This window comes from Neofelis nebulosa, chromosome 15 (assembly GCF_028018385.1).
Source record: "Neofelis nebulosa isolate mNeoNeb1 chromosome 15, mNeoNeb1.pri, whole genome shotgun sequence".
Lineage (NCBI taxonomy): Eukaryota > Metazoa > Chordata > Mammalia > Carnivora > Felidae > Neofelis > Neofelis nebulosa.
In genome coordinates this window covers 54,805,515-54,833,310 of record NC_080796.1, presented here as the reverse complement: position 1 = coordinate 54,833,310, position 27,796 = coordinate 54,805,515, and the positions used below count along the sequence as shown (strand labels likewise).

General features: G+C 37.7%; 1 protein-coding gene and 1 long non-coding RNA gene across 3 annotated transcripts in view; one reads left to right on the top strand and one right to left on the bottom strand.

Annotated features, from left to right (window-relative positions):
• LOC131496343 (uncharacterized) overlaps positions 1–27,796 on the bottom strand; it is a 368,341-nt gene that overhangs the window by 257,193 nt on the left and 83,352 nt on the right. The gene's annotated exons all lie outside the window — the stretch shown is intronic.
• RGS13 (regulator of G protein signaling 13) lies at positions 151–27,545 on the top strand. 2 transcript variants are annotated; one of them, XM_058701829.1, is made up of 7 exons: positions 151–464; positions 1,750–1,820; positions 5,040–5,223; positions 7,245–7,313; positions 10,991–11,052; positions 25,259–25,425; positions 26,586–27,545. In XM_058701829.1, the coding sequence occupies exons 3-7, from the start codon at positions 5,162–5,164 to the stop codon at positions 26,766–26,768; spliced, it is 543 nt and encodes a 180-aa protein (XP_058557812.1). In that variant the 5' UTR covers positions 151–464; positions 1,750–1,820; positions 5,040–5,161; the 3' UTR covers positions 26,769–27,545. The 2 variants fall into 2 exon arrangements, with proteins under 2 accessions (XP_058557812.1, XP_058557813.1); XM_058701830.1 differs by lacking the exon at positions 5,040–5,223 and having other exon boundaries at positions 159–464.

Here is a 27,796-nt window from a genome sequence, read left to right as displayed (position 1 = left end):
AAGTGCTTTCAGGCTCAGCCTATTTATTGGTATTCAGTTCTCTGTTTTTTAAAAGGGAGGTTTCACTTTAAGCTAAACAAGAAAAAAATTTCTAAAAGCCATTTTGGAAAAAAGTTTGAATATTACATTGAAGCTACATAGAGCTACTGCTTCCAATCATCTGATCACTTCCGATGGGTTGATAATGTTAGATACAACCTCTTTATCAGCAGTGCACTAGCGTCCCACAGCACTATTTTCCATATTCAGCCAAACCTCTTTTTGCATAGATACATGTGTAAAAACAGAACATTCATAGAGAGGGCAGAGTGCCATCAAAGGTAATTATAGAGACAGTAAAGTTATTTTATGCCAGGAAAAATATAATGCTGGCTGTCTCATGGACCTTCAGCACCTGATTTCAAAAGGATCATACCGATAGAAAATAAAATTTAGCATGGTGGACCGTTCTACAGGATATATTTGTAAGTATACGATTCCATAAAATAGTTGATGACTACAATAATGTTGGCTCGATGTAAATGACTAGTGGATGTTTACTTTAACAGCAGGACCACTGGAAGTGTTAGCTTTCTTCTAAGAAAAACAAACTGCCAAACACATGTTTGCCTGGCCTAGGCTTTCTATAATTAAAAAATACTTATAGTCACACATGTATAAATGAAGCTTCTAAATTGGGCAGTAAAAGAAATATTACTGGCTTAGAGTAAGGAATACTCTCATTTTATGTGTTTTTTGGATGTGATGTACATGTTTAGATGAAGATATTTAACAAAATCAGGTATCTCAGAATTGTTTGCTTCAAACATCATACGTTATCAAATAATTAGTTCCAACACTGGATTAGCTGTGCTGACTCCATGTATGGATTGTTGTAAGGTTTACATGAGATATCGTTAATTTTGATTTTACAGAATTTCTTCATTCCTTAATGTTATGCCTAACCACAACTACGCACAAATTACTTGCTTTTTGAAAAGCAAGAATTCTATGTACTGTGGCAAACAAAACCTCACTAAAATGTAAATTGCTCTAGGTTTTTCTAAATTCTATGGGATATTCTATATCATAAAATAAACACATTTAAATGCAGAGATTATATTGAACAGAATGAATTTATCACCCGTCAGGATAATAAAAACATTTAAATACGTGAAAAGGTGAAAATGAAGACAATTAATTTATTTTCGTATTGTTTTGAGAAAGATTTCATTTAAATGCTAGCTAAAGCTTGAATTGTTCTGGCATAATATATATCCAACTCAATTCATCACTAAAGCATTTATAAACCACTCTAAAAATTAGATTATATAGATGAAATGTATGCTTTCTTTAAAATAATCAAGAGAAAACATTGGAGGCAAAATCATTTTGAAAACCTAACTAAATACTATGCTTAGAGTGTAAAAGACCATACTAGTCTTACCAAGAGGATATTGAAAAATTTTTAAAGATAAGCAAATTAATGTATATTGTTAACATAAGATAAACAAAAAAAAAATATTTAAAGAAAACCTAATGGAAAATACAAATAAAAAGTATAGGAATTTTTACAATATCAATGTATGGAATTAATAAAGTTCTAGATAAGGAGTTAAAAATAAGGATAATCATAATCTAGCACTTACAAAGTGAAAAAATTATTTACTTAAAATATAAGCAAGGTATTTATAGAAATATTTTGTGAAATATGCATTCTCCAGGAAGCACACAATAATTTTTTGCTTTTGTTATTTATCTTATTTTTAGGTCAATGGAATTTTTCCACATACCATACTACTAACATGAGAAAAAAATGATTGTTGTTGATTTGAAGCTTGGTGAGTTTCTCCAATTTAAATCATTTCTATTTCATATCCATTTAGGTCATTCTTTCACAGGAACTCTCTTTTTGTCAAAATAGAATTTTAGTTCTATGGGATACTTGAGGATAATTTTTATTTTTACCAGTAAATGACAAGGTATTCTCTAATTCCAAGTAAGTTTATTAATTTACATTTTTTTTGGAATCACCAAAATTATTTCTTCAAAGTTCTCAATTATAAATATGAAAAGGTTTCACCCTGTCACTCTAAATTTTGGTAGTAACAAACTGTAGACGCAGGTCTCTTACTTAATGGTACATATTGTCGAAAGCAGGATTGCAGATATTTCTTCTTAAACCACTAGCTGTTCTTGGAAATTCTTTGTCTTCAGACTGAGTTTTATTTTCTTCATTTTGTCAGACAAAATTCTTTTCTAATTTTAGAGGTATGAGAATTTTAATTTCTATTTCTTCATCTACTTTCCATCTTCCAAAATTAGTTTGAAAGATTTTGTTGTTTTTTGTCTCCCTGTTTAATCTCTACTCTTCTTCATGTTAAGTTAAAACTAACTATAATTTTAGCAGTGTTTTGGCTAAAAGAACCAATAAGCTCAAGGCAGACAACCTGTTCTATTATCAGAAGCTGGGTAACCTGTTTGTGAATTTATCTCTTGGTTTCAATGTAGAAGGCATTATGAGGATATGGAGAATGTTCTGTGGTATTTCAGCAAAGGAGTAGTGCACAGTGATAGCAAATCCACTAGTAATCAAAAGAGGGAGGTGCAGTGGACATTTGGTTTCTGAGATCTTAGAAGATGAGCAGTAAGTCTCCAGCAGGTGAGCAGGGACATGGTGCGCAGGGACTCATACTGGGACAGCCCCCAACAAACTCCAGCTCTTAATGGACTAGAAAACCAAAGAACTTTGTAAAACAAAACTGCTTTGTGATCTATTTATTTTATGCATAATACATCTCTTACATAATTCTGTCACCAAATATTTTATTTACTTTGGATGTTTTTATATCATTATATTCTCTTGGTATTCTATAAGTTAATCAATTTGTGAATGACCTAGAATACTAAACAACGATATAAACAACTACTTACACAGGATTATCAAATAATATTTGAACATAACACTTCAGCGAATTTATAGTCTATTAGGAGTAGAAAAGTCAGAAATATAAATAACATTATTTTCATACATTTATATCACACTCTTTTTCCAAAGGTCACCCAACTAATGAGCGCCTGGGGCCAGAGAACCTCTGAATCAGACACGTAGCTGAATTCAGGGCTGCTACTGGTCTATTCAGAGCCTTTGTTGGAATTTTAAAAGATAGCCTTTCCACCACATGGATGAATGGATGAAGCCCCACATGGAGGCCCATAGCTTGACCTCTCCTCTCCACCAGACCAGGCATCTCCATAGAGGAGAAATCTGCCTAATTGTAAGGGTTAGCTCTGCTGGTCTGTCCTCTCTGAGCTCCTCTGGTCAAACAAATCGTTCCCAGCCGCCCCGTCACTTCAACAGGACACGCTTGCCCCAAAGTGTCTGCCCTGAGGTAGCAGACCAGCTAGTTCTAAAGCTGGAACCCAGCTGCTAATATAATGTGTGAAAATTGAAATCTAGGAACACAGCAGCAAACAAATGAAAAGAAGGAAGAGTTGCAGGAAGTATGCTAACACATTGAAGAATGAATAAGGTTAATTGGAAAACTTACAAGGTCTGAGCTGAAATTCAAAAAGAGGAAGGAATGCAGTCCGATAGATGTGTGTTTCCTGCGCATACAAAAGAGCTTAGGAAATATTTCCTGAGTGACAGAGTGCAAGAAGCTGAAAGAAGGTCAGATTAACTGGAACAGAAAGTTTTTGCATATAAGCATTTTTCTAATCTTTACAATTCCATTTTAGGGAAAAGGAAATTAAAAATATAAAAGTTTACTTAGTGTGTGCAAGGTCATACAGCTAATAAGACCCCGAACTCAGGCACATGTTTATTTGCCTCCAGAACCAGAATTATTTTAATATACGCAGTCACCGGTCAGGAGCTGTGGGAACCCCCTAAACTCTAATGCATCTGGAAATCACTTTACCTTTGCCATGCTTCTGACCCCAGTGAGTGTTGAATACTAAGACAGTTCTATCTTTACCGAACAGTTCCATTAAAGCTCTTTAAAAATACATACTAACTTGTAAATAGACATGAATTGTACCTTTTCTTAATTTGTTTAAGTTTATTTATTTTGAGTGAGAGACAGACAAGGAGTGCACACAAACAGGATAGGGGCAGAGAGAGAGAGAGAGAGAGAGAGAATCCCAAGCAGTCTCCACACCATCAGCACAGAGCCCAGTGCAGGGCTTGAACTCACAAACTTGAGAGTCGGTTGCTTAACTGACTGCACCACACAGGCACCCCTAGACATGAATTTAGTTACAGAAATCACTAATGTGCACACATAGCTCTAATACACCAAATGAAGAGACAAAGAGATATAAAAAATTATTAAATGTAGTAGATAGGGAGAGGTCAATGACGAGCAGAAGACAGTGATGACTAATTACCCTGACACAGGATGGAAGGAACTTCTTTACCATCCTCCTACTTAGAAGAAGAGAAGCAAAGAGTCACTAGGTAACCTACATCATAGAAGTGATTACAGAGATGAAGAATCTTAATTTTCATTCAGGGCCCAATTATGAAAAAGATCAGTTATTAACAGCCAATGTAAGAGATTTCTTAGCCTCAATGATTTCAGTATTAATCATCTTCAGTCAGATTTATCTTTCTATAAAAAAAAAACTCTTGTTTTCAACACAGCTATTATTTACAGACCTCAGTGAATTATTACTACAACAAAATAGAGCTCAACATTTAAGGCTATCCAGAATCTAACAGCACACACAGATATATCCTTATAATCAACTCTCTTTTTTGCTTGAACTAGTTTGAATCTATATTTACAATCAAAAGAGTCCCAACTTTGGTTTTGTTTTTTTCCTGTAGATCTACTTAGCTACCTTGTCCCTTGTTCCTCCTTACGGTAGAGAGACCCATACAGAAAATGAAGTCCATCAACCCACAACACCCGTAAATTCCTATCCCCAAAACGGCAAATATACTTAGATCTATGCCCGCTCCAATGACAAGAAAACAGTAATCTCTTCCTCTAGTTCTTTAATGTCCTGTCGCCCACAATCTGAATTCTGGTTCCTTTTTTTTCCTTTTTCAGAAACCTGAAAATCTATTGATTTTCCTCCTTTCGGCTGTCTGCAACTTTTTTCCACGGACACCATTTGCCAATCTCAGGGCATGTCAGCCACATTGGAGACTTTATAAACTATACTCCTAGAGATGTGCAGGCCAGAATGGCCAAACAGCATAGTCCTGCTTCTCTGTCTCTGTTATAATACTCGGTCAGTGGCTTTCATCAGAAGGAAAGGAAGAAAGGGAGAGAGGGAGGGAAAAAGGAAGGGATGGAGGGAGGGAGAAGGAGAGAGGAAGTATAAGTAGCCCTATTTTTGTCCAGGTCTCCATTTCCTCTTGCTTTTTCTCCCCTCTTGCTGCTGCCCTCCCTGTTCTGCCAAAAGCCTTCTCACCAAGGTTCTTGATAACCTTCTTGTTAGCAAATCGATGGATAGTTTTCAGTCCTTTGTTCTCTTCATCTCTTCCCAGCTCTTAACACTCAATTGGCCAGTCTTTGCTTTTTGGTAAATCATTCTTTGGTGTCTTGGTACCACATTACCCTGATTATCCTCCTACAGGCTCCCTTTTTCAGTCTGTCTCTGAGTCACCTGTCTTGGGAAATCTGTTTTTCTCAGTACATACTCTCTTTTTGGGCCACCTTGTTTTTTCTTTTGGCTCCTATGTGTTTTGTAAAAACTACCACCTCTACCTTGGGGTCAAATCTTTCACCTGAACTTGTTTCCTTTCTTTCTCCCACCTTCCACATCCAGTACATCAAGTTCTGGTAGTTCCTCCTCTACCCCATCTAAAATCTATCCCCTTCCCTCCATCTCTACTGCCACCTTCCTAATTTAAGCCTATAATATCCTCACCTGCACTCCTGCAGGCACCCCTTAACTAGTCTTCTGCATTCCGCCTCTGCACCATTACAATCAATTCTACTCACAGAACCAATTTCAAATGTTAACTTGTCAAATATTTTAAAACCTTCAACGATTTTCTAGTGTCTTACTATGAAACTGATGGTGTGTATGACCTAACATGTCCAGCTTCTGCCTATCTTCCAACTTTATCTCTCATCACTTTCTTGTGGCAACAAGCATTTTTGAATGTGATTATTGGTCCAATCTCAACTCTCTAGCCTTTTCCCTCAACCTTCTCCCTGCCAAATTCTATATTCAAGTAATGACTACATTCATTTCCTCAATTAGGACATAACCCATTGCCCAAGCTTCCCCATCCCCTCCACTCAGCACATTCCTGCACATCCTGTAGGTTCCAGCTCAGCTATTAGTTTACTGGAATGTCGTCTCTAACCACCACCAAGGCTGGTTAGCTTCTCCTCCTGTGTGTACTCATGGGCTCCTGGACTTCCTGTCTCAAAGTCCCCATCACATGGATTTTAAGTGCTTGCTAGTGAGGACAGGAAGAGGAAAAGGCAGGATCTTTGCACATAATAAATGTTCAGCAGATGTTTCGAAGGAGTCAATAAAGATTGATATAAGAACTCACTGTTATCCTTAATAATTCATTGTATGTAAGTGTGCATATGTTTAGCAAAATATCTCCAGCTCTCATTATAAATTGTAGATTTAATTATTCTTAAATTTTTGAGTTGTTTTTCAAAGTCCCAAGTTGAAAACCTTCTATGACATACATTGTTATATAAAGCCTGGGCTGAGTACAGACTGAGTACTGGGCTGAGTACCTGAATTTTAAAGCCAAGGTCACACTGCTGAGAGTGGGGAAAACCAGGTAAGCAACCCCCCTCTCAGAATTCACCCCTAAGGAGTCTTGTTTTTTTTAACCTTTTACACTATTTTATGTGGCTAATGACAAAAAAAAAGCTCAAATTCTTATTTAATAGATTGAGAGCTCTTTCTAAAACTAAGAATTATCCAAAAAAGGGAAGATGTGGGAGTTGACTTTGTTGTTAGTGGGCCCTAAATGGGAAGCTCTCTTTCTCAGTGAGCTGCATTTTTTTAAACACCATTATGATGAATAAGTGGCCCAGATGGGTTCTAAAGTCACAACTCTAAGAACCTATATTCCTAAAAAATATTTATGAGATGAGTTTTTTTGTTCTCCTCTCTTCTCTCTGCCCCTGCCAGTGACTGTATTCCATTAATTTCAGAAACCCATGCTTATTTTTTCATGATTTATAATTTTGGGTATTCCTGAGACATTGACTCTAGCATATAATTATTTTAAATGACTAAATTATACTAAGTATATTTCTGTATTGCTTTAGAAAAATGAGCAGGCGGACTTGTTGGATTTGCAAGCCTTGCAGAGATGAATCTCAGAGGCTCCCGTCAAAGTAAGTAGCATTTAAATTCTATGGCCACCATAATGCATATTTACCACATGATAAATAGGTGTACATTTACTCAACTGCTAATTTAATATATTTTGTTCAGAATGTAGAATTTGCATTTACACATGAGTAATTCCACCAGAAGAGCAATCATGTATTACACTAAGGTTTCATTTTCATTAGTTATGGTTTACACTTGAGAATTAAACAAGTTTAATGTTTCTACAGTGTCTATTATGAATAAATACTGAGACTTTTTCTAACATTTTATATTGTTTATGTTAAAATGAGATTCTTTATCCAAAATATTGTTTTCATGATTCAAACCCTCCATCTACAAAGTGTCAGAAACCTCGTGTCCAGTTGGAAGAAGTGAGACTGGGGAGGTAACCAAATGCTTACCAAGCTCCTGAGGCTCTTGGATATTTTGCCAAAAGAAAAAATGTAGCTATTTGGATGGGAACGGTGACTGTTGAAATAAAAAGCAGAATGCCTCAGGAGGGTAACAAACCATTTGATTGGACTTTCCACCTCAGGGTTCCCAGGAGTTTAACCAGAGTGCCTAACTTTAGTCCACATGGAATACTCAGTCGTAGCCACATCTCCCTTGCTAGGTCAGAGCTCCTGGCATGCATGCTCCACCCCCTAGTACCTGAATGTCCAAAAACACTTAAAAGCATTTGTGTGAGGTGGGGAGGAGGCTGCAGCGGTAGGTGGAAGAGACAATAAGGCCCAAAGCTCGGCATTTTAAACAACCAGGTGAAGCTGCTACACTGAACAGGCACGTGCAAAGAGGAAGATGAAACAGGCTAATTTGGGAATAGCTTCCTTCTCTTCTGCTGGTGACTCCCATCGAGTATCACCATCGTGGCTCACATGTCTTTCTACTTGCCTTGCAGACCCCCCACCCCCATCAGGGAAGGGAGAGACCAAGGAAAGAGAATTCGCGTTCCTGGCAAGGCTGGTAGATAACAGTCACTTGCTAGGTGCTTTACTTTCACGAACTACTTTAATTTTCCAGATAGATAGCTTTGAGAAATAGATATTATCCCCATTTTATAGATAATAAAGCAGGGCCTCAAAGATTTGAGGTAAAACCAAAATTTATTAAATGCAGCACTGGAATTAGAATTTAGGACTGTCAGATTCCAAACACTCTCCATTCTTGTTTCCATAATGACATGAGGTCTCAGAATACTCCCCTGTTTTTTATTAGGAAATCCAGGTAGGTGAGGGGACAGAGGTGTTTAGAATTATTAGCATACAGACAGCTGAATAGCCATGGGACAGCATGAAGTTTGTGAGATACTCAGAAAAAATTACAAGCCAAATGGGATTAAGCCAAAACCAAATTTCATTTTCACAGTTTTTTAAGTTTATTTATTTTGACAGAGAGAGAGCACATGGGAGAAGCAGAGAGAGAGAGGGGGAGAGAGAGAGAGAGAGAGAGAGAGAGAGAGAGAGAGAGAGAGAGAGAATCCCAAGTAGCCTCCACACTAGGATAGTGCAGAGCCTGATGGAGGCTCGAACTCATGAACCATGAGATCATGACCTAAACCAAAATTAAGAGTTGGTCACTTAACCAACTGAGCCACCCAGGCACCCCTCATTGCATAATTTTAACACCAACCATAACCATTCCAATCATGGTCTATCTCCCTAAATCTCATGAATCTTAGAGGCAGAAGAATTCTCTAGCCAACAAAGTACCAACACTTTATTTTAAGCTAAGCCAAGACAATGATGGCCTCTTCACTCATGTTGTAGATTTTATTTTTTCCTATATAATGAGAATGGGTGGGACAGAGAGGCATGCCACATACCTTACCTAGCACTTACCATTTTACTGGATGGAAAAGGTTACTTGAGGTTACTGTTTTTAAAGTTCTTAATAACAGAAAAGAACAGTGAGTCAGATACCATTTCATGGAAATGTTTTTTTTTTTTTAAGCAATCTTTACAGCAGTATACTGTTAAGCCTCAGTGCTGATGCACATAGTCCGTCTAAAACTGGCAAGAGCCATCTGAATTTGCAGAAAACAAAAGATACTTGACCTTTTTAGATCTTGATATTTTTCCATGTTCTAGGTCATTTTTTAACCTCTTTAACTAATCTTCCTTCATTGTGTTAAGTACCTACTAATGCCGATGGCTGTTCCCTCAAAACCAATTATTGAGCAAACTATACCAAAAGTAGCCAATGGACAGGGTTTGCTTGTATCTAGAGCTATCTGATTATATGATGTTATTGAAAACTGGAAAATTAAGAGTGAACCATTGTAAACTGAAACAATCATAAACTGAATGGCAGTGAACGCAATGATTATTTTAAAGGAGAGAAAATAAAATGATTTATATGTAAGAATACATAGTCACTTGCCAATTCACCTCACAAAGCCCAGAAAAAGTGAACAGAAATGAAGCTTCAAACCCATATCTTTCACAGATATTCTTGAAATTGTAAATGGTTTCTTATACTGTTTATTTACATATTATTCGCAGTACTAAAAATTCAAACCTTCAACACGTAAAAAAAATTATAGCAAATAATAGAGAAAATACCTACATAAAGTAGATATAGAGTTAATAACTTTATTCTATGAATGCATGCAAAGAAGCTTTGTGGATGAATCCAAGATGTGAAGAGTCTAAATGGCAAACACATTGCTGGTGACAGCAGCACACAATACAAACCCAAATGCAATTTGGCAACTTACACCAAGAACCTTAAAAATGTGCATTTTTGACCCACTTTAATTCTACTTCTGTGAACTCCCTCAACAATTACCTTATCTGATCATAGCAAGCCTTAATCACAAGTTTTTATGCTAAAAAGTGAGAAATAATCAAAATGCTCATTGAGAATATGTAAACTATAGAATGCTCCCTTGTGGAATACTCAACACTCCTCGGTGACTAGCAGTGATTATAAATCTATAATTATAAGTTATAACATAATAAGTGGTTATTAAGACAATTGTGATGACATATAAAAAGCTTATTAAAAATAATATATACATATATATGTACACACTCACAAAGTATGCACACACACAAACACACACGCAGAGTATGGCTACTTCTTGGTTAAAACACACTAACACACACATAACAAAAACACTAAAAAGAAATCAAAAATATTAATAGTAGTAATTCAGGAATAGGTAAATTACAGGACTAAGGGTGCTATAGATCATTATCTTGTAAAAATTTATCATATTTTCAAATTTACATTACTTTCATAATTTTGTTTAATTTTAACAATTTGGAAAGTAAAAATAAAATGTAAAAGATCACAGAAAGATAAATTTCCTTTTAAAATCACATACAAATATGGGCGCCTGGGTGGCTCAGTCAGTTAAGCATCTGACTTCAGCTCAGGTCACGATCTCAGAGTTCATGGGTTAGACCCCCACATCGGGCTCTGTGCTGACAGCTCAGAGCCTGGAGCCTTCTTGGGATTCTGTGTCTCCCTCTCTCTCTCTACCCTTCCCCCACTCATGCTCTGTCTCTCTCTGTCTCTCAAAAATAAATAAACATTAAAAAATTAAAAAAAAAACACATACAAATAGAGTATAGCTATATTGTGGCATTATTTTCAGGATCATATATTTCTATTTAATTCAGCAAAACCTTGAGAATATTTTGATGCAATGAGCACCTTTTGTTTCTTTTCAAAGCATTACTTTGGAGGAAGTGTTACAGTGGGCCCAGTCTTTTGAAAAGTTGATGGCTACGAAATGTGAGTATGATGTATATGTTTGAATAACCAGTTTCATTCCTAAGAGAAAAAAGTGGCCCTAAGTGATGAATGTATGCAGCTCTTCTCACAGCCTTCAGAATGGCAGCTGCCCCAGTCACAAAAAGAAAACCTGAAAATAGTTTGTCGTGTCAACCACTATTATTTTCTTTGCTGTTAATTAAAACAAGATTAGTCACTGTGAATATTTAGTCTTCACAAGTGTATGTGTAAAATCCCTTGGAAAATATGTCTAAATTGTAACACATACTGAAATATACTGTCTTATCATAGCCTTCTAAAGTTAGAATTTTAGAAAACTCAAAAATTTGCTGCTCTTAGTGCCTTCAAAAGTAAGAATAAATTTTGAGTCTTGATGTTCTAAAACTCCCCAGAGTCTACATATAGTTGTATATAAGCATCAACATTCAGACGGTATAAATGAAAGCTGACAACAATGGATATTAGGGACACAGAGTCATAGGCCAATGCAAGAAATGAGAAGCATTTGTATTCATGGGAGCAGTCAACTGTATTTGGGTACAAAATTGGGAAGTTGTAGAAAATGATAAATATCAGAAGACAGGTACAGGAAAAAATATTGTAAGTACTCAAAGAAAATTCTTTTTTTTTAAATGTTTGTTTTTTTTTTGAGAGAGAGACCGAGTGCTAATGGGGGTGGGGGAGAGAGAGAAGGAGACACAGAATCCAAAGCAGGCTCCAGGCTCCAAGCTGTCAGCACAGAGCCCGATGCGGGGCTCAAACCCACAAACCGTGAGATCATGACCCGAGCCAAAGTTAGACACTCAACTGACTGAGCCACCCAGGCGCCCCATCAAAGAAAATTCTCTTGTTTGCTGAATTTGATATTTTTTAATGGAGTTTGTTCCCATCAAATGGTTGTTAATTTTTGCCTATACATCTCTTTTTATTTGAGATTCCTTATTAGCCTCTGTGTGAATATTTCATCTGTTTATACCTATTGACTATGGAAGGGGACTTAGCTATGCTACTTGATGGTTCAATTGATGAGATATGCAGGTGGTAACTCTGGGTAAAGTACTTCCTGTTACTCCTGGGGGTGACCATGCTTCTGGGGCACTTCCTGCTCTCTCTGCACAAGGGCCCCTCTTGATATGGAGACAACTATCACTGTCTGACCCAGAGGGCAATTAGGGGATGTGTAGACCCCTGGCTCCTCCTACAGGAACACCTTCATCAGATATTCTAGCAGTTACTTCATGGCCCCTCCATAGCACCTGCAGACTTGGATCACTACCTGAACTCCCACCTATCATAACAGGCCTTTCCAATAAGCATTTGAGACCATGATTTACTCGTGAACCCTGCCTTTTACTTTTCAAGTATTCCTCATAGTTTGTGATCCAAGTTGCCAGCATGTGAATTTTTAAAAATATATTTTTTGCAGGGTGCCTGGATGGCTCAGTAGGTTAAGCTTTGAACTTTGGGTCAGGTCATGATCTCGCAGTTTGTGAGTTCGAGCCCTGCATTGGGCTCTGTGCTGACAGCTCAGAGCCTGGAGTCTGCTTCAGATTCTGTGTCTCCCTCTCTCTCTGCTCCTCCCCTGCGCTCTCTCTCTCTCTCTCAAAAATAAATAAACATTATATATATATATACATATACGTATGTGTGTGTGTATATATATGTCAATTTTAGAACAATGGGATGAGAGGAAGAGACAAAGGCATATGTTTAGTCAGCTATATTGATTGATCCACTGCTAAAGAATTTGGATTTCAGTCTCAACTCCCGGTAATTCCTGTTTTGCCATATCCCAGGTTAATCTCTCTCTTGAAGTCACAAATTCTCCATCTGTAACATGAGAATAATATCACCCATATTTTCAGCATTATTGTTCAGGTTAGACATAAAACACCTAGCTTAATGGCTGAGCAGGTTAGGCACACAATAATTGGTAGTTCTTTTTATTAGTAACAAGGTGCATGTCTCTGAATACCATTCCTTTTTCTCTGAGGCTTACCAAGAAGTTCAAAATCCCTATCTTGGCATTCAAGACTCTCTACACCCAAACTCAGTGCACTTTTCACGATTTAGCCACAGCTCTGCCCCTTCACATAACACACCTGTCAGCCAGGGTGACCGTTGTTCCATTGGCTACACCGGCAACACACCTGTTCCAGGCTTCCCCCGCTAAGTCCTGTCTACTCTGTTATCCACACATCTTGGGTAGTAAAATTCAACCTCCACCTTTTCCATGAAACTTCTTAGAAATACTTGCCTTCTCTCTTCCATTAGTATCATTATTTATTCTTCTTCTTAGTACAGCTATTTGGTGTATTGGGTTTTTTTCCGCACTTTCTCAGTAGATCTTAAATTCCCTGAGAGCACAGATCAAGACTCATTCACCTTTCATCTCCCGTCCCAGAGACTAAAAATAATGTGCTTTGTATCTAATGGGCATCCAATAAGTGTTCAGTGAGTAAATACAAGACAAATACTAGTAAGAAAATATCAAAATGTATTAAGCCACATTATGTAAAAGTTTCTGTGCCAGTCCTGGAGCCCTCATAGACAAAGTAAATAAAGTTAATTGTTCGGTAATGATCTCAAAGGAGAGCCTAGCTAGAACTAGCTACTTTGACATCTAGTGTCATGAAAATAAGCAAAGTTTACAGAAAAGATGAGGACAGAAAGATAGCATACTGCTTTTTATAAAAACCAGCAAAAGCAGGATAAGAATCTTAAGAGCAATCTAATTACTGTGAAATTCATGTAAAAATTTAATAATCACATAATAAAAAAGATGATAAAACAATTCATTCTATGGACCATCCAATCAGAAAGATAAAACTAAAAAAACAGACATTAAATGCCAGAAAATAAAGTGTGTTTACATTAACCAAGGACACTGGTAAAATGTGTTCTCTAGCTAAGATATGTAGATGCCTCTTTTTACATAGATTAAAAGACTGTAAGAACATGTAGTCAGAAACCCACTTAGGAAGGAAATGTATTAAGTGTAGTCCCAATAGATGAACAGGAATTGGTTTAACCCATGTTTGCTGGACAGTCATTAAGTAATAGTCATCACAACACTGAATTAAATCAACTTCTTCATGGGGAGAGAGGATCCAAGAAAAGCATCAGTTTAGGGCAGAACCCTGGTAAAATTAAGACCTTAGTTAGAAATTAAGAACTCTTGGGGCGCCTGGGTGGCGCAGTCGGTTAAGCGTCCGACTTCAGCCAGGTCACGATCTCGCGGTCTGTGAGTTCGAGCCCCGCGTCAGGCTCTGGGCTGATGGCTCGGAGCCTGGAGCCTGTTTCCGATTCTGTGTCTCCCTCTCTCTCTGCCCCTCCCCCGTTCATGCTCTGTCTCTCTCTGTCCCAAAAATAAATAAAAAAACGTTGAAAAAAAATTAAAAAAAAAGAAATTAAGAACTCTAGGGGCGCCTGGGTGGCTCAGTCAGTTAAGCGTCTGACTTCGGCTCAGGCCATGATCTCGCGGTCCGTGAGCCCCAGCCCCGCGTCGGGCTCTGTGCTGACAGCTCAAAGCCTGGAGCCTGTTTCAGATTCTGTGTCTCCCTCTCTCTGACCCTCCCCCGTTCATGCTCTGTTTCTCTCTGTCTCAAAAATAAATAAACGTTAAAAAAAAAAAAAAAAAACGTTTAAAAAAAAAGAAATTAAGAACTCTAGTAATCTAGATACTGTTTAATGATACATTAATTGGCAAACAAGTTAATTTTTTAAAAACAGTACGTGTGCTCAATATCCATTTAGTAAATCTTAAGCACTTAGGTACCAGGCAATGTGCTTGAAAAAAACAAAATTCCCTGTGCCCATCTACCACATGAAATAACACAGAAAAAAAGGTAGATTTTTTTTTTTTTTTTTTTTAATCAAAGACTGAAAATCTCCCAGAAGAGAACAGGGAAGCCTGCTATTTATAGCACATTGGGGTAAAGTAGAAAATGGTGATGGAAACAACTTCTAGGAACAGCCCGAATGGCATTTTAAAGGCAAGGCAAATACATATTTTTTTAATTTTTTTAATTTAATTTTTTTTTTAATTTACATCCAAATTAGTTAGCATATATACACACTTTTTAAAAATAATGGCATTTGGCAAATTTTTCACTAAAGACTGATTGTCAGGGTTTGGTTTGCTTTCCTTTTTGGTTTTTGCTTCCAGAGTAAAAATGGTTTTATGAAGCTATATCTTTCCCTTGAAGAGTCTATTGTTACATTCAACAAGCAGAAGGAAGCTCTAAATCCAGAAAGAAAAACATACACCCACCTTTCTTTGACATAAAATTACTTGCAAGGTCCAGTTAGGACAGCCTCATAGAAGACCAGCATCTAAAATACGTATGACTTGTGATAGTAAAATGTGTCCTTATGAAGTGCCCTATGTAAAAGGCTGAGAATCTTGAGAGCTCAAAAAACTGCCAAGAGCAAACTGCTTTGAGTTTTAGCATACATTATGGAGTGTGATCTCTGAGCAATTAAGTATTTATGGAGTTCCTACTATGTATGACAGAAGGACAGTAGAAGTGCTTTCTTTTTTTTATTAAATTTTTTTAAATGTTCATTTATTTTGAGTGAGAGAGAGAGAGAGAGACAGAGCATGAGTGGGGTAGGGGTAGAGAGAGAGGGGAGACACAGAATCTGAAGCAGGCTCCAGGCCTTGAGCTATTAGCACAGAGCCCAATGTGGGGCTTGAACCCAAGAGCTTTAAGATCATGACCTGCACCAAAGTAGCCACTTAACCGATTGAGCCACCCAGGCACCCTGGGAAGTGCTTTCATGAAGGCACAGATAAGGATAGATAAAATATATGTGCACCATATATTTGTGAATCACTGTAACAAAGGGAGACTAGAAATACAGGTCACCTAGCACAAACCTACTATGTATGGGCTCAAAGGTGAAGATAGATGAGAAGGAATGGCAGGTCTTTGGGAAAAGCTTCTCACAAGAGGCAAATTTGAGCTGGAACTTGATTCAGACTGTTGTAAAATGATGAGGAGGTGTGACTGGCAGTGGGTTAAAGATAGTCAACTATTTTAGAAGTAAGTCCAATATAGATAAAAGCTTCTTTGAAGGAAGAGATACAGTATGTAGGATTCCTCAGATTTAGTGTAAAAAAAATAGTCTTATTAAAAAATCTCCATAATGAATTAAGCAGAAATTTCCAAGTCTACAGATGATAAAAAGTCCTCCAAGTTTCCAAACACCCAAGTTTTTAGGAAGGAGTTACATTATTTGCAAATGGACATAAAAGTAGTAAGTTATTTAATGGGTCAGAAAAAAAATTTGTCAGACCTGTTGACAAAAGTATCTGAGAATCACAAAATTTGTTTTCTTAAATTATATTGACCCAAAATAGACAATGTGCCTCAAACATCATCATAATGTTGGGCATCACCAAGATGAAAAATAGAAAGAAAATCCTGTGAATATTATCTGCCAACTAAACCTAGTGGAAATCTGTAGTTCTGATGGCTAAATCTGGTAGAACTAGAAACGATACAGAAATATGCTTTTGCAAGGACAAGGGGACCGACAATCACCTAAAACCCAATGGCTCTACAAACTGGAAAGAGTCAAGAGTGAAAAATAATCAAATCAAAATTTTGACTAATCAGTTTTCCTTTTAATTAAAATGACAAAAAATGGTACCAGAAAAAACAACACATATGCATATCTGCTAAACCTCAAAAGGTGAGGGTAGAGGCTGCTCATTCATATTTGAGTAAACTATGTTTAATATAAATTGAAAGAAATCACTAAAACTGCAACTAACTTCTTTGGATGATTCATTCAATGCTTCCAAGTGTCTGGCAATCCTACCAAGCGCTGAGACAGAGGTGAAAAAGACCTGTAAGGTCATTGTGCTCAGCTCATGTGCTCCCTCTAGAGGGAGGAGATAGACAAACAAGCAAATAAATTAATGAAAACATTCATTCCAGTAAGTGTTAAATGCTTTGAACAAAATAAAAACCAAGTGGTATAACAAAGAAAGGCAAGTATGAGAGGGTAGTTCAATTGGATAATTAGAGGAGAACTGTCAGGAGGCACAAAATTTGAGCCAATTGCTGAATGATGAGAAGTATCATCAAGCTGATGAGCAGTCAGGCTGGGATCTGGGGGGCACAGTGGCCCACACAAAGGAAAGCCATGTTCAAAAGACCCTGAGATGTGACTGAGGTTAGTGTCTTCAAATAACTAAAGAAGTTCAACATGACAAGAGTATAGAGCCTTACTGGCCACATGAGTGGCTTTAAACTGAAGAATAACAAGAGTCAATGTATCCTCCGGTTCTCTTCTGAAAAAAAGAAGCAGAAAGACCAGTTGGAAGGCTATTGAAATAAACCACATAAGACCAGAAGTCGGTGGGGAAGACAAACCCAAGAGTACTTAATATATAAACTCTAATCAAAGCCATGGGACTATGAGATTACTTAGCAGGAGAGTTCAGAGAGAGGAGAGGAGAGATCCAGAGATGGAGCTTAGGTGGACACTAATATTTCCAAATCCAGAGAAGAGGAAGAGTCAGCAAAGGAAATAGAAAAAGATCATCAGGTGAGTTAAGGGTGACCAAAACAGTACATCATCATGAAAGGCCAAAAAGAGCATGTTTCAGGAAGGGAGCTGTGAACTGTGGTCAGAGACTGCTGAGAAGTCAGGTAATATGATGAAAGAGCAGTGACCATTGGATATGGCAATATGAAAGTCAATGGTGCCTTGGGAGGAACAGTTGCAGAGGCATGGGGATGGATAGGACAAGAGGAAGCAAGGCCGAGGATATAGGGGATTATTTACATAAGTTTTGAGATGAAGGTCAACAGAGAAAAGAGTAGCAGCTAGAAAGAGTCATGAGGTCAATATTGGAAATATAGACAACAGACCTTGTTGATTTTATTTGGGAAATACAGCAGCATCATTGTGGATGATGGCAACCATCAGAGAGGAAGAAAGTGATGACGGGGAAGACAGTGGAGACAATTTTAAGAGCAACAGAGAAATGCAAAGCCATGGAGAAAGCATAATTAGGTAGAAGACAAAAAAAAAAGAACTGTTTGGACACTGTTTTCCTATCAGAAGGAAAGTTAGAAAGGACATGTACCAGTAGAGGTAAGTCGGTTGATTTGGTAGAGAGAAAATGAGGGAATCTCTGCGTGAATAAATCAGTGTTCTCAGTGAAGACTGAGGCAAGGTCATCAGCAGAGAGCTGAGGAGAGATGTGCTGGGACCTTAAAAAGAAAGAAGAGGGGCGCCTGGGTGGCTCAGTCGGTTGAGTGTCCGACTTCAGCTCAGGTCATGATCTCACAGTCTGTGAGATCGAGCCCTGCATCGGGCTCTGTGCTGACAGCTCAGAGCCTGGAGCCTGCTTCAGATTCTGTCTCCCTCTCTCTGCCCCTCCCCTGCTCATGCTCTGTCTCTGTCTCAAAAATAAATAAAAACATTTAAAAAAAGATATGAAATAGCTTCTGGAGAGTTAAAGAACCAATTTAAAAATTGTAGCTATATGAGTTGTCCCTCACATGAGTTTAGTCTATAGATGGGGTGCTCAGAATAACTTTAATTAGCAGACAAACTTAGTATTCACAGTACAATCAATGGTATAGTACCATGAGCAACATAGATAGATGTGTTCTTGAGAGATATTTTATCTATAAACCAAGATACCATGGAAGGGTGGTAGGATGACTCGGTCATGTTGAGTGCCCACTTAAAATCTGCAGAGAGGGGCGCCTGGGTGGCGCAGTCGGTTAAGCGTCCGACTTCAGCCAGGTCACGATCTCGCGGTCCGGTCCGTGAGTTCGAGCCCCGCGTCAGGCTCTGGGCTGATGGCTCGGAGCCTGGAGCCTGTTTCCGATTCTGTGTCTCCCTCTCTCTCTGCCCCTCCCCCGTTCATGCTCTGTCTCTCTCTGTCCCAAAAATAAAAAATTAAAAAAAAAAAAAATCTGCAGAGATGATTTCAAGTGCGAAAGCCCAGTTACATATTTTTCTATGGCCTCTTCAGTTTGCTCCAGACCAGACATAGAGTTCAGCCATTCTAAATAAGCAGGTGTTCTGAGTCACAGGGTTGGCATCACTATTAATTTTGGTCAAAATCAACCTTCAGTGTATGGTGTACTTTCCTCCCTTTCTCAGTTACCACAACCACCTGCCAACAGCCTCGGAAACGCCAGGTTGGATACTATGGGATTATTTTACTGCTAAAGGCAATGAAGACTGCTCTGATTTACACTGGCCGGTGCATCCCCATCCTCACACAAAGCAGCCATTAGAAGCTACTAATGGATATTGCTGTCCCATCACGTACATCCTGATCTCTAAGGCAGAGCCCCTCCTTCAGCTCACTTCCTCTGTGACAGATTCTGTACTGCTCACTGTGCATCGACAGCCTCCTACACTATCATTTATTCTACCCTCTGCTAACCACTGCTGTTGCCATGGCTCCCGTCAGCAGCCCTCACATTCCCTGCACGGCCAGGCCACAGCCCCTTCCCTCGGTACTGTTTCTCTTCTCTAACTTCTCATGCACTTGTTCACCTTGCAGGAAGAAAAACAAAACAACAAAACCTGGCCTTTTATAGACACCACTGTTCAATGAGTGCATGTTTGTCTCCCTGTCCAAAAAAAAAAGTAACAACATGCCAGGTATAATCCTCTGGTCCTTGGTGCTTCCTGGATGCTAACAATTAGGGCACGCTTCTTCACTTTTCAAAACGTATGGAGATTCACTTGAAAACATAGAAGCACGAGGAATCCGAAAGCCTGAACTGACAAACCTTTTTTAGTCAGTACCTGCTGTCCATCAGGCAGTGCATAGGCACTGGGCATAGGAAGGTGGAACTGGGGTCCTACTTATCAAAGTGTTTGCCTGTGAGTAGGAGAGTAATCAAAGTAAATCAGTAGATACAACACACTGTGGTATAGGGTGAGAGGGAACTATCATTAAAATAATGGTAGACTAGGTGCTATTTGTCAACTGACAGGAAGCACTTACCTAGTTGGGGAGGAGGAGGTTGTTCCAGAGAAATTTTTCCAGAAACAGATATTTAACCTGAGTCTTAGATCCTAGTACAAAGCCTACCACACAGGAGGGAACTGCATATACAACAGCGTGGGGGTCGCACACTGCTTGGCCAGGAGCAAGGCTCAAACAAAGACTGTTTCCAGAAGTGACAAGGGAAGAGGATAGAGAGGTAGGGAGCACTGTATCCTAATGGGCCCTGTAGCCACTGCCAAAGTCCGGCTTTTTTTTTTTTAATTAGGGCAATGGGAAAAGGTTGAAAGGTTATAAATAAAGGGTTGTGGCCAGATTTTTGCCTTAGAGATTTTTCTCTGATAAAAGTGCAAAACAGATTGAAAGCAGGTCAGGTAGATGAACTGAGGCTTTTTCAGATTAGGTGGCTTACAAATATTTCTCAAAAATCATTAAAAAATAATCTGTAAAAAGAGAACAGAACATAATAAGTATAACAGATAGCTTCTTTAATATACAAAGAAGTCTGAAAAATTCCAAAAAGACTAACAATGCAAAAAATAAAATTCCAAAAGATTTGAAATTCAGTAGGAAAGAAAAAATGTTTAGGCATTAATATTTTAAAAGTGCAAGCTAAACAGTTACAAGTCACTGGTTTTACCCCATCAGATTGGAAAGGATGGAGTAAGCAGACACTTTCACACTGCTGTTAGTAATGAGAACTAATGAAATCTTTCCAAAAGCAATTTTACAAAAGATATTAAGAGTTTCCAAAAACATTACATCCAATAATCTAGGAATTCCACTCTTTTAAATTCATTATAATAAAATTATTACTGATGCAAAGATTTACACACCAAATATTCAATGTAAAATAATTTATAACAAAAAATGGGAAACAATATAAATATTCAACAATAGTAGGGTAGCCTAATATAATATAGAGTTGTCTTGCAATGGACTACTATGTGAACCTTGAAAATAAAAAGGAGAAAATGTTTCTGGGGCACATTTCTGGGCAGCTCAGTCGGTTAAGCATCCGACTTCGGCTCAGGTCATGATCTCACGGTTCATGGGTTTGAGCTCCACGACTGGATCTGTGTTGACAGCTCAGAGCCTGGAGCCTGCTTCAGATTCTGTATCTCCCCCTCTCTCTGCCCCTCCCCCACTCTCGCGCGCTCTCGCTCTCTCTCAAAAATAAATATTAAAAAAAAAATTTTATAAAAACTGTTTCTACATATTAAGTATGAAAGAGTTACACAGAATTGCTTTCACATTATAATGCCAGTAATTTGCATGTGTATCTGTGTTTTTATAGACAAATGAATTCTAGTTAGATAGAAAGTTAAACATTAACAAAGGACTGAAAGAATAAAGAAAATATATCAAATCGTCAACAATCATTATTATCTTTTTTAGAGGTTCTCTGTATTTAAAAACGACTTATAGTACTTTAAGTTACATTTATAAGGAGAAAAATCATAAAGGATTAATATCACAGAAGCCAAACTAGAGAAACTCAATAAAGCAGATTTACTTTCAAACTTCAGGAAGAAGCTAGTACAGTTATGGAATTTATTATCCCAAGTGGTACAGATTGAAAATAAACTAGATGTAAAATCGTTTTAGGCACATTTCTGATGAAAGACTGCTGCATAGCACGATTTTAGGATTTATTTCATGGTGTAAGCTTTTTCCCCTTGCAGAAAACAATCCTGGAACAGATGGGCCACTGCTCTGACTCAGCCAAGAGGAATGCCACATTTCCCTTCCACATCAAGAAACTGACATGTGTCACCTTGTGTGTCATAGAAAATACTAATTTCCATGACTGGTTTAAAAAAAAAAAAAAAAAAAAAAAAAAAAAAAAACAAGCTACAGAGTCCCAAAAGCATCACTCTCATTCTTAAGGGAAAAGCATACACTATGTATGACATAAACCTACTTTTTCCATCCTCTCAACTTAATGAGCAATTCTGTTGTTTAGCTTTTTTTTTTTTAAGTTTTTTTTCAACGTTTTTTATTTATTTTGGGGACAGAGAGAGACAGAGCATGAACGGGGGAGGGGCAGAGAGAGAGGGAGACACAGAATCGGAAACAGGCTCCAGGCTCCAAGCCATCAGCCCAGAGCCTGACGCGGGGCTCGAACTCACGGACCGCGAGATCGTGACCTGGCTGAAGTCGGACGCTTAACCGACTGCGCCACCCAGGCGCCCCTCTGTTGTTTATCTTTATTCACTCTGTGCCAACAGAGTCACTGTCTCTTTAATGCTCAGGAAGGAGAATCATTTACAACTTCAGAATGGGCTACTTTGGGCTACATGGCCTAATTTGGAAAAGGCTTTTCTACCTTTAAAGTCACTTGTTGTATGAGTCATTAGAAGTTCTAAATTGAGCAATTCAGTTCCAACTTTAATAATTACTCAGATTCCTGGAACACCGTTATACAAATGCGCTTTCAGCTGCTTGCCTTGGTTAACTTATAAAAATTCTGTAAAACACACCAGCCATGTGAGTTTACTTATTCTACACACCAGAATGTTACGTGAAATATCAGATAAGTTCAAATGGTCCACGTCTGCTTTCAGGTCCAGGTCAGGTTATGATGCAGTAAAACACGACATTAAAATCCCACTAACTTATTTATAAGAAACATTCATTTCTTGTTTGTGCCACACAGTGACTGAGTTCTGCTCCACCTCCATTCTATGTCCTCATTCTGGCCTTCAGGCAAAAGAAGCAGGTCTTTTCCAGAATGTACTCTTTGCATGACCGTTTGAAAGCTCAACAGCAGGCCACCTGCTTGAAACTTCTGCTTAAAGCCTTTTGCTTACACCTGCATATGGCAATTTGCATGTATTTCATTGGGTAAAACAAATCCAATGGGCAAGGCCGATATAAATGGGACATAAAAGTATAATCCTCCTATGAGAATGGCAGGGAGTAACTAAGATCAATACTACAATCTACCATATTATCAAATATCTATATAAAATACAAATTGCAAAACATGGATGGCCTCATTAGCAAAGGACTTGAGTATATGGAGAATTGTTGAGTCATTTGGCCAGCCCGAAAAGATCCTTCCTCCACTTGCAATCAGGAGAGAAATTAGAGAAGGCCATACAGATGCCGGCAGGTTCTGAAATGAGAATCTCTAAATATTTTACTATACATTTAAGCTAAACATAAACACAAATTCAGAATACTATAACACAGACTCTAATATTGGTTTCCAAGTCATCTCCCTAGTCCCCACTCACCCATGCACTCACCCATCCGAGTACCTGGCACCTATCATTCCAGGATCTACAGATTTTATCTGGTATCTCATTTTTTCCCTGTTCCATAGCTCATTTCTTTATTTTAGGACTTATTTTCTGTCCCTAATGAGGTATGCACTCAAAATTCTACTAAGTACAAAGTACTAAGTACAATATCCAGACTTTAAGCCAGCTTTAAGTCTGGCTTGTTAAGCCAGAAATACCTTTCTGTTTTGATTTGTTTTTTGTTGTTGTTGTTGTTTTGTTTTGTTTGTTTTTGGTTTGCCTTTCCATTCAGCTGTTTCTCCAACAGGAGCTCCAACTGCTACAGGTATTGGTTCTGACCTCAGCTTTCTGTGTCTGTGATGAGGCAAGGCACATCTTAAAGTTAGTTTGGTGTGAAAATAAACTTCTTGTTTGAAATCTAAGATAAAATATATTCCCCCATTGGGTAGAAGTATCTAATCCATATTACTTCCTATGTTACAGTTTTATACACGCTCTACCCCCATTTCATCTGTCCTCTCAACTCAAGTGATGTTCCTTTCAAACCCTTTCCCACTCAATGTCATGGAGGCTTCACTTACATGATAATAATGAGACATGCTCTAATTTTGTGTATTACAGAAATGGCACACTTCTTGCAGATTACCAGTTTTTCCCAACCCTAATCCTCCTTAGAAGGGATCTGCCTCTATATTTGAGTTTATCGCTTGAATAAAAATATCTTAATTGTTATCTTTATTTTTGTATTACTGCCAACAGAGCCAAGTAGAAGCCAAGGAGTCAAGGCTTTCTAGTGCTAGAAAATTCAATCCAATCTCTTACGTGAAGATCCAAGAAAATCTGATTTTACATTGCTATTCCATCTGATTACCATTATTTCTTATAACAGTTAATAATACTGATAACATATTTTTAATCAAAATTCTATATTTGGTCACATATTCAATGTGCCTACACACACATTTCTCTTACTGTCAATTAAAAGTTATGTCATTCCATCATTTAGAAATTCAATTTCTCAGATATGCTAAGAGACTTCCTAGTCACCAATGAAGTTCTGAGAGTGTTCATCTTCAATACTGAGAGTACTTGGTCCTCCCAAAGATTCATATTAATGTGTCAGATTTGTGAGAGCTTGTCTAACCCTCTTCTTCAAACACTAGCTCCTACAAAATAGAGCCTCAATCAGAAAAGCTCCTTCCACATGCATGTCATTAGCCACTCAGTCCAGAAATGCAATTTAAGACAAAAACTAAGAATAAACATCTCTGGCATCAAATGTCATTTGATGATTGTGCTGCACATACCCATTGTCCTGCTCTTGATTTTGAGATAGTTTCCAACGCCCCATCTGAATTCCATTCTTTGCCTGGTCCTTCATTTCTAGTTTGAAACATAATGTATGAATATAAAGTTGAACTTTTCATCCATCTGTGTTCTCCTGCTCAGATTGGATATTGAGAAACACCCCAGGATGTACAACTTGATCAATTTATTACTCCTACATGACTTGGGTATTTTTCTTCCAACCTTGACCTGCCTGTTGAGATTCTAAACCTTGCTCTGACCCTCCAGTTTGGCTTTGAGGGCTTAGATTTTTTTGTTTCAGTTCCATGATCAGAGCTCTGTCCACTGATGCAACTTAAGTCTTCTTTCTGGGTCCTTGTGACCTCTTCTATCCTAGACCTACCCACATCAGTGGACATTCTCCTGAGTGACTCAGAATAAAAGAACGAAGGGGTAACCACACCACTGACTGGCATTGTCAAAACATGCTTCAGATTTATAGATCTAAGGTGTGATGCGTGTGTGTGTGTGTGCATTTGTGTGTGTCATTATATAACACTCGTTAAATAATTTGAAGCTTTGATTTAAACTTTAGTTTTAATCTGCATTAAATGTTGTTCAGATTTTTTGATGATTTGACCCCCCCAAAATAAACTGATTTCTCCATTACTTTTAGATGGTCCAGTAGTCTATGCAGCATACTTAAAAATGGAGCACAGTGATGAGAATATTAAATTCTGGATGGCATGTGAAACCTATAAGAAAATTGTCTCACGATGGAGCAGAATTTCTAGGGCAAAAAAGCTTTATAAGATTTACATCCGGCCACAGTCCCCTAGAGAGGTAACTACATGACAATGATGGCTAATGGAAATCAGTACATCCCGGGGAAGGACGCTAATATCTGTCAAGCACACGTATGCGCCAGGCACTTTATATCCAGTACCTCCTATTATGCTACAAAATCAGTATTGGTAATCTTATTTTACAGATAAGAAGCCTGAGAATCTGAGAAACTAATTACCTTGTTCAGTGTCACATATCAGTTAAGTGAAAGTTAGGATTCAAAGTTAGGCCTGTCTGGCTCCAGAGCCTCTTGTCATTAAATTACCTTAATTCCTTGGAAAGTTTCTTTTTTAAAAAAAGAAGTCCTTGTAAGAAGAATTGACTTTGCTAGAAGGAACTACAGATACCATAAATGGGCGTGTTGACAAGCCCAGTAGTGTTGGGAAGAGTCTGCACCACGGCACCAAAGCTCACTGCTCACCTCGGTTCCAAACCGTCAAATCCAGCAAACATTCACACTGACGCCACCTCCGGTCACGTACAACTGCCTGAAGAAATAACGCCATGAGCGAATGACGCGCTAAGACCCCTTCTGGTAGAGAGAGAATAAGGAATGGAAACTCTTGTCAAGGAGATAAGGGTAGGCTATGATATATGAGATGCCTATCACGCAGGACAGTCCTACATTATCCTCTTGTTCCTCAAAACTCTTGTCTGGAAATCACTTGGTTTATTGAAATAACCACTTCTCTCCTTTATTTCTCCACTTCTCTTCACTCTCTTCCCATTTCACGGCATATTCAGTGAACAACATTCATGACTACTAAGATAAACCTTAAAATAGTACCGACTTCCCTTTTCCTTAAAAGAGATATTCATCTCATAAACTTCCTTGTTTGTAGACTCCACTAACAGACCACTTGCATCTGCTTAAGTAAGCAATGGTTACTGAGATTTCCCTGGTCTTGGGCTTTTTTGTTTTGTCTTGTTTTTTCAAACTGGGATATGGAGGTGGGTGTTTAGTTTAAAAAAAAAAAAAAGCAAAGTTTGTCTCTTATAAGTCGTTTTAGATACCTATGAAACTTGAGACAAAATTACCCTATTCCACTAAGGGAAAAAAAAAAAAAAGGAGAGTGGGGAATAAATTAAACCTTTCCATTATAGTTTCTGTCTTCAATTATACCTACTTATGCTGTATGTGTAATTTCACTTTTCAGATTAACATTGACAGTTCAACAAGAGAGACTATCATCAGGAATATTCAAGAACCCACTCAAACGTGTTTTGAAGAGGCTCAAAAGATAGTGTATATGCACATGGAAAGGGACTCGTATCCCAGGTTTCTAAAGTCAGAAATGTACCAGAACCTTTTGAAGACTATTCAGCCCAACAATTCCTAACTACTACTCAAAAGTTTAAATTGAAGATGGTGTATTGAAAGTACTGGCTTTGTTTTTTTAATTCTCACACACACACACACACACACACACACACACACACACAATCAGAAGTAGAATAGGAATGAAATAGAAAAAAAAACCTATAAATTAATTTCTTCTAATTCTAAAAAAAAAAAAAACAGATCCCCAAAGGGATGGGGTCCAGAACAGTTACAATATGAATAACATAATTTATGGCATGCCTATGTAGCTCAGTTAACATATGAGGAGAAGGAAGGTCTTCATTACACCAATATTAGAAAGTTTTTACTGTAGTAGTCAACAAATGGATGTTTTCTTATTAATAAAATTTTGCTCACATAATGCATAGACCAGTTCTTTAGAAATTGTAGCTATATGAGTTGCCTCTGGCATGAGTGCACTCCATAGATGAAGTGTTTGTATTAACTACTCAGTAGACAAACTTGGTATTTGAAGACAGTCAATGGTATAATATTATGAGCAATATAAAAAGATGTGTTCTTGAGAGATATTTTATCTGTAAAATTTTTCTACTATTATACTCAAACTAAATATAATATATAACAAATATCTTCTACATGTGAAAAAATCATGGTGATTGTAAGCTATTAAGAATGCATAAAATACTTCATTTATTCTTATATTGATATAAAAGTAGAAAATTTGGTTCCTATATTTTAAGAATTGTCCTCACAATGTGAATTTATAATGGTCCTGGTAATCAATAAATCCAAATATAATCTAAAAACTTTTAAATCTGTGCCTCTTTTAAAGATACAATGAAGTTATTTTTATAGCAAAAGACTGTTTCTTATCTATCTTGTCATAGCAACTTCTTAGAATTTATCAGAAGATAACAGAGGAAAGAACTCATATCAATTTCACTTGTTTTGTTTAGCATATAGCATAGCATATAAATTTTCCATACAGATGGATAAATATTCTATGTTTTCTTTTAACGTTTATTTATTTTTGAGACAGACAGAGACAGAGCATGAACGGGGGAG

Coding starts and splice junctions, on each gene's coding strand:
- RGS13 (XM_058701829.1), top strand. CDS start 5,162: ATGTGCAGGCCAGAATGGCCAAACAGCATAGTCCTGCTTCTCTGTCTC. Junction 5,224..7,244: donor TGTCTCTGTTATAATACTCG/GTCAGTGGCTTT, acceptor GTATTGCTTTAG/AAAAATGAGCAGGCGGACTT. Junction 11,053..25,258: donor AAAGTTGATGGCTACGAAAT/GTGAGTATGATG, acceptor CATTACTTTTAG/ATGGTCCAGTAGTCTATGCA.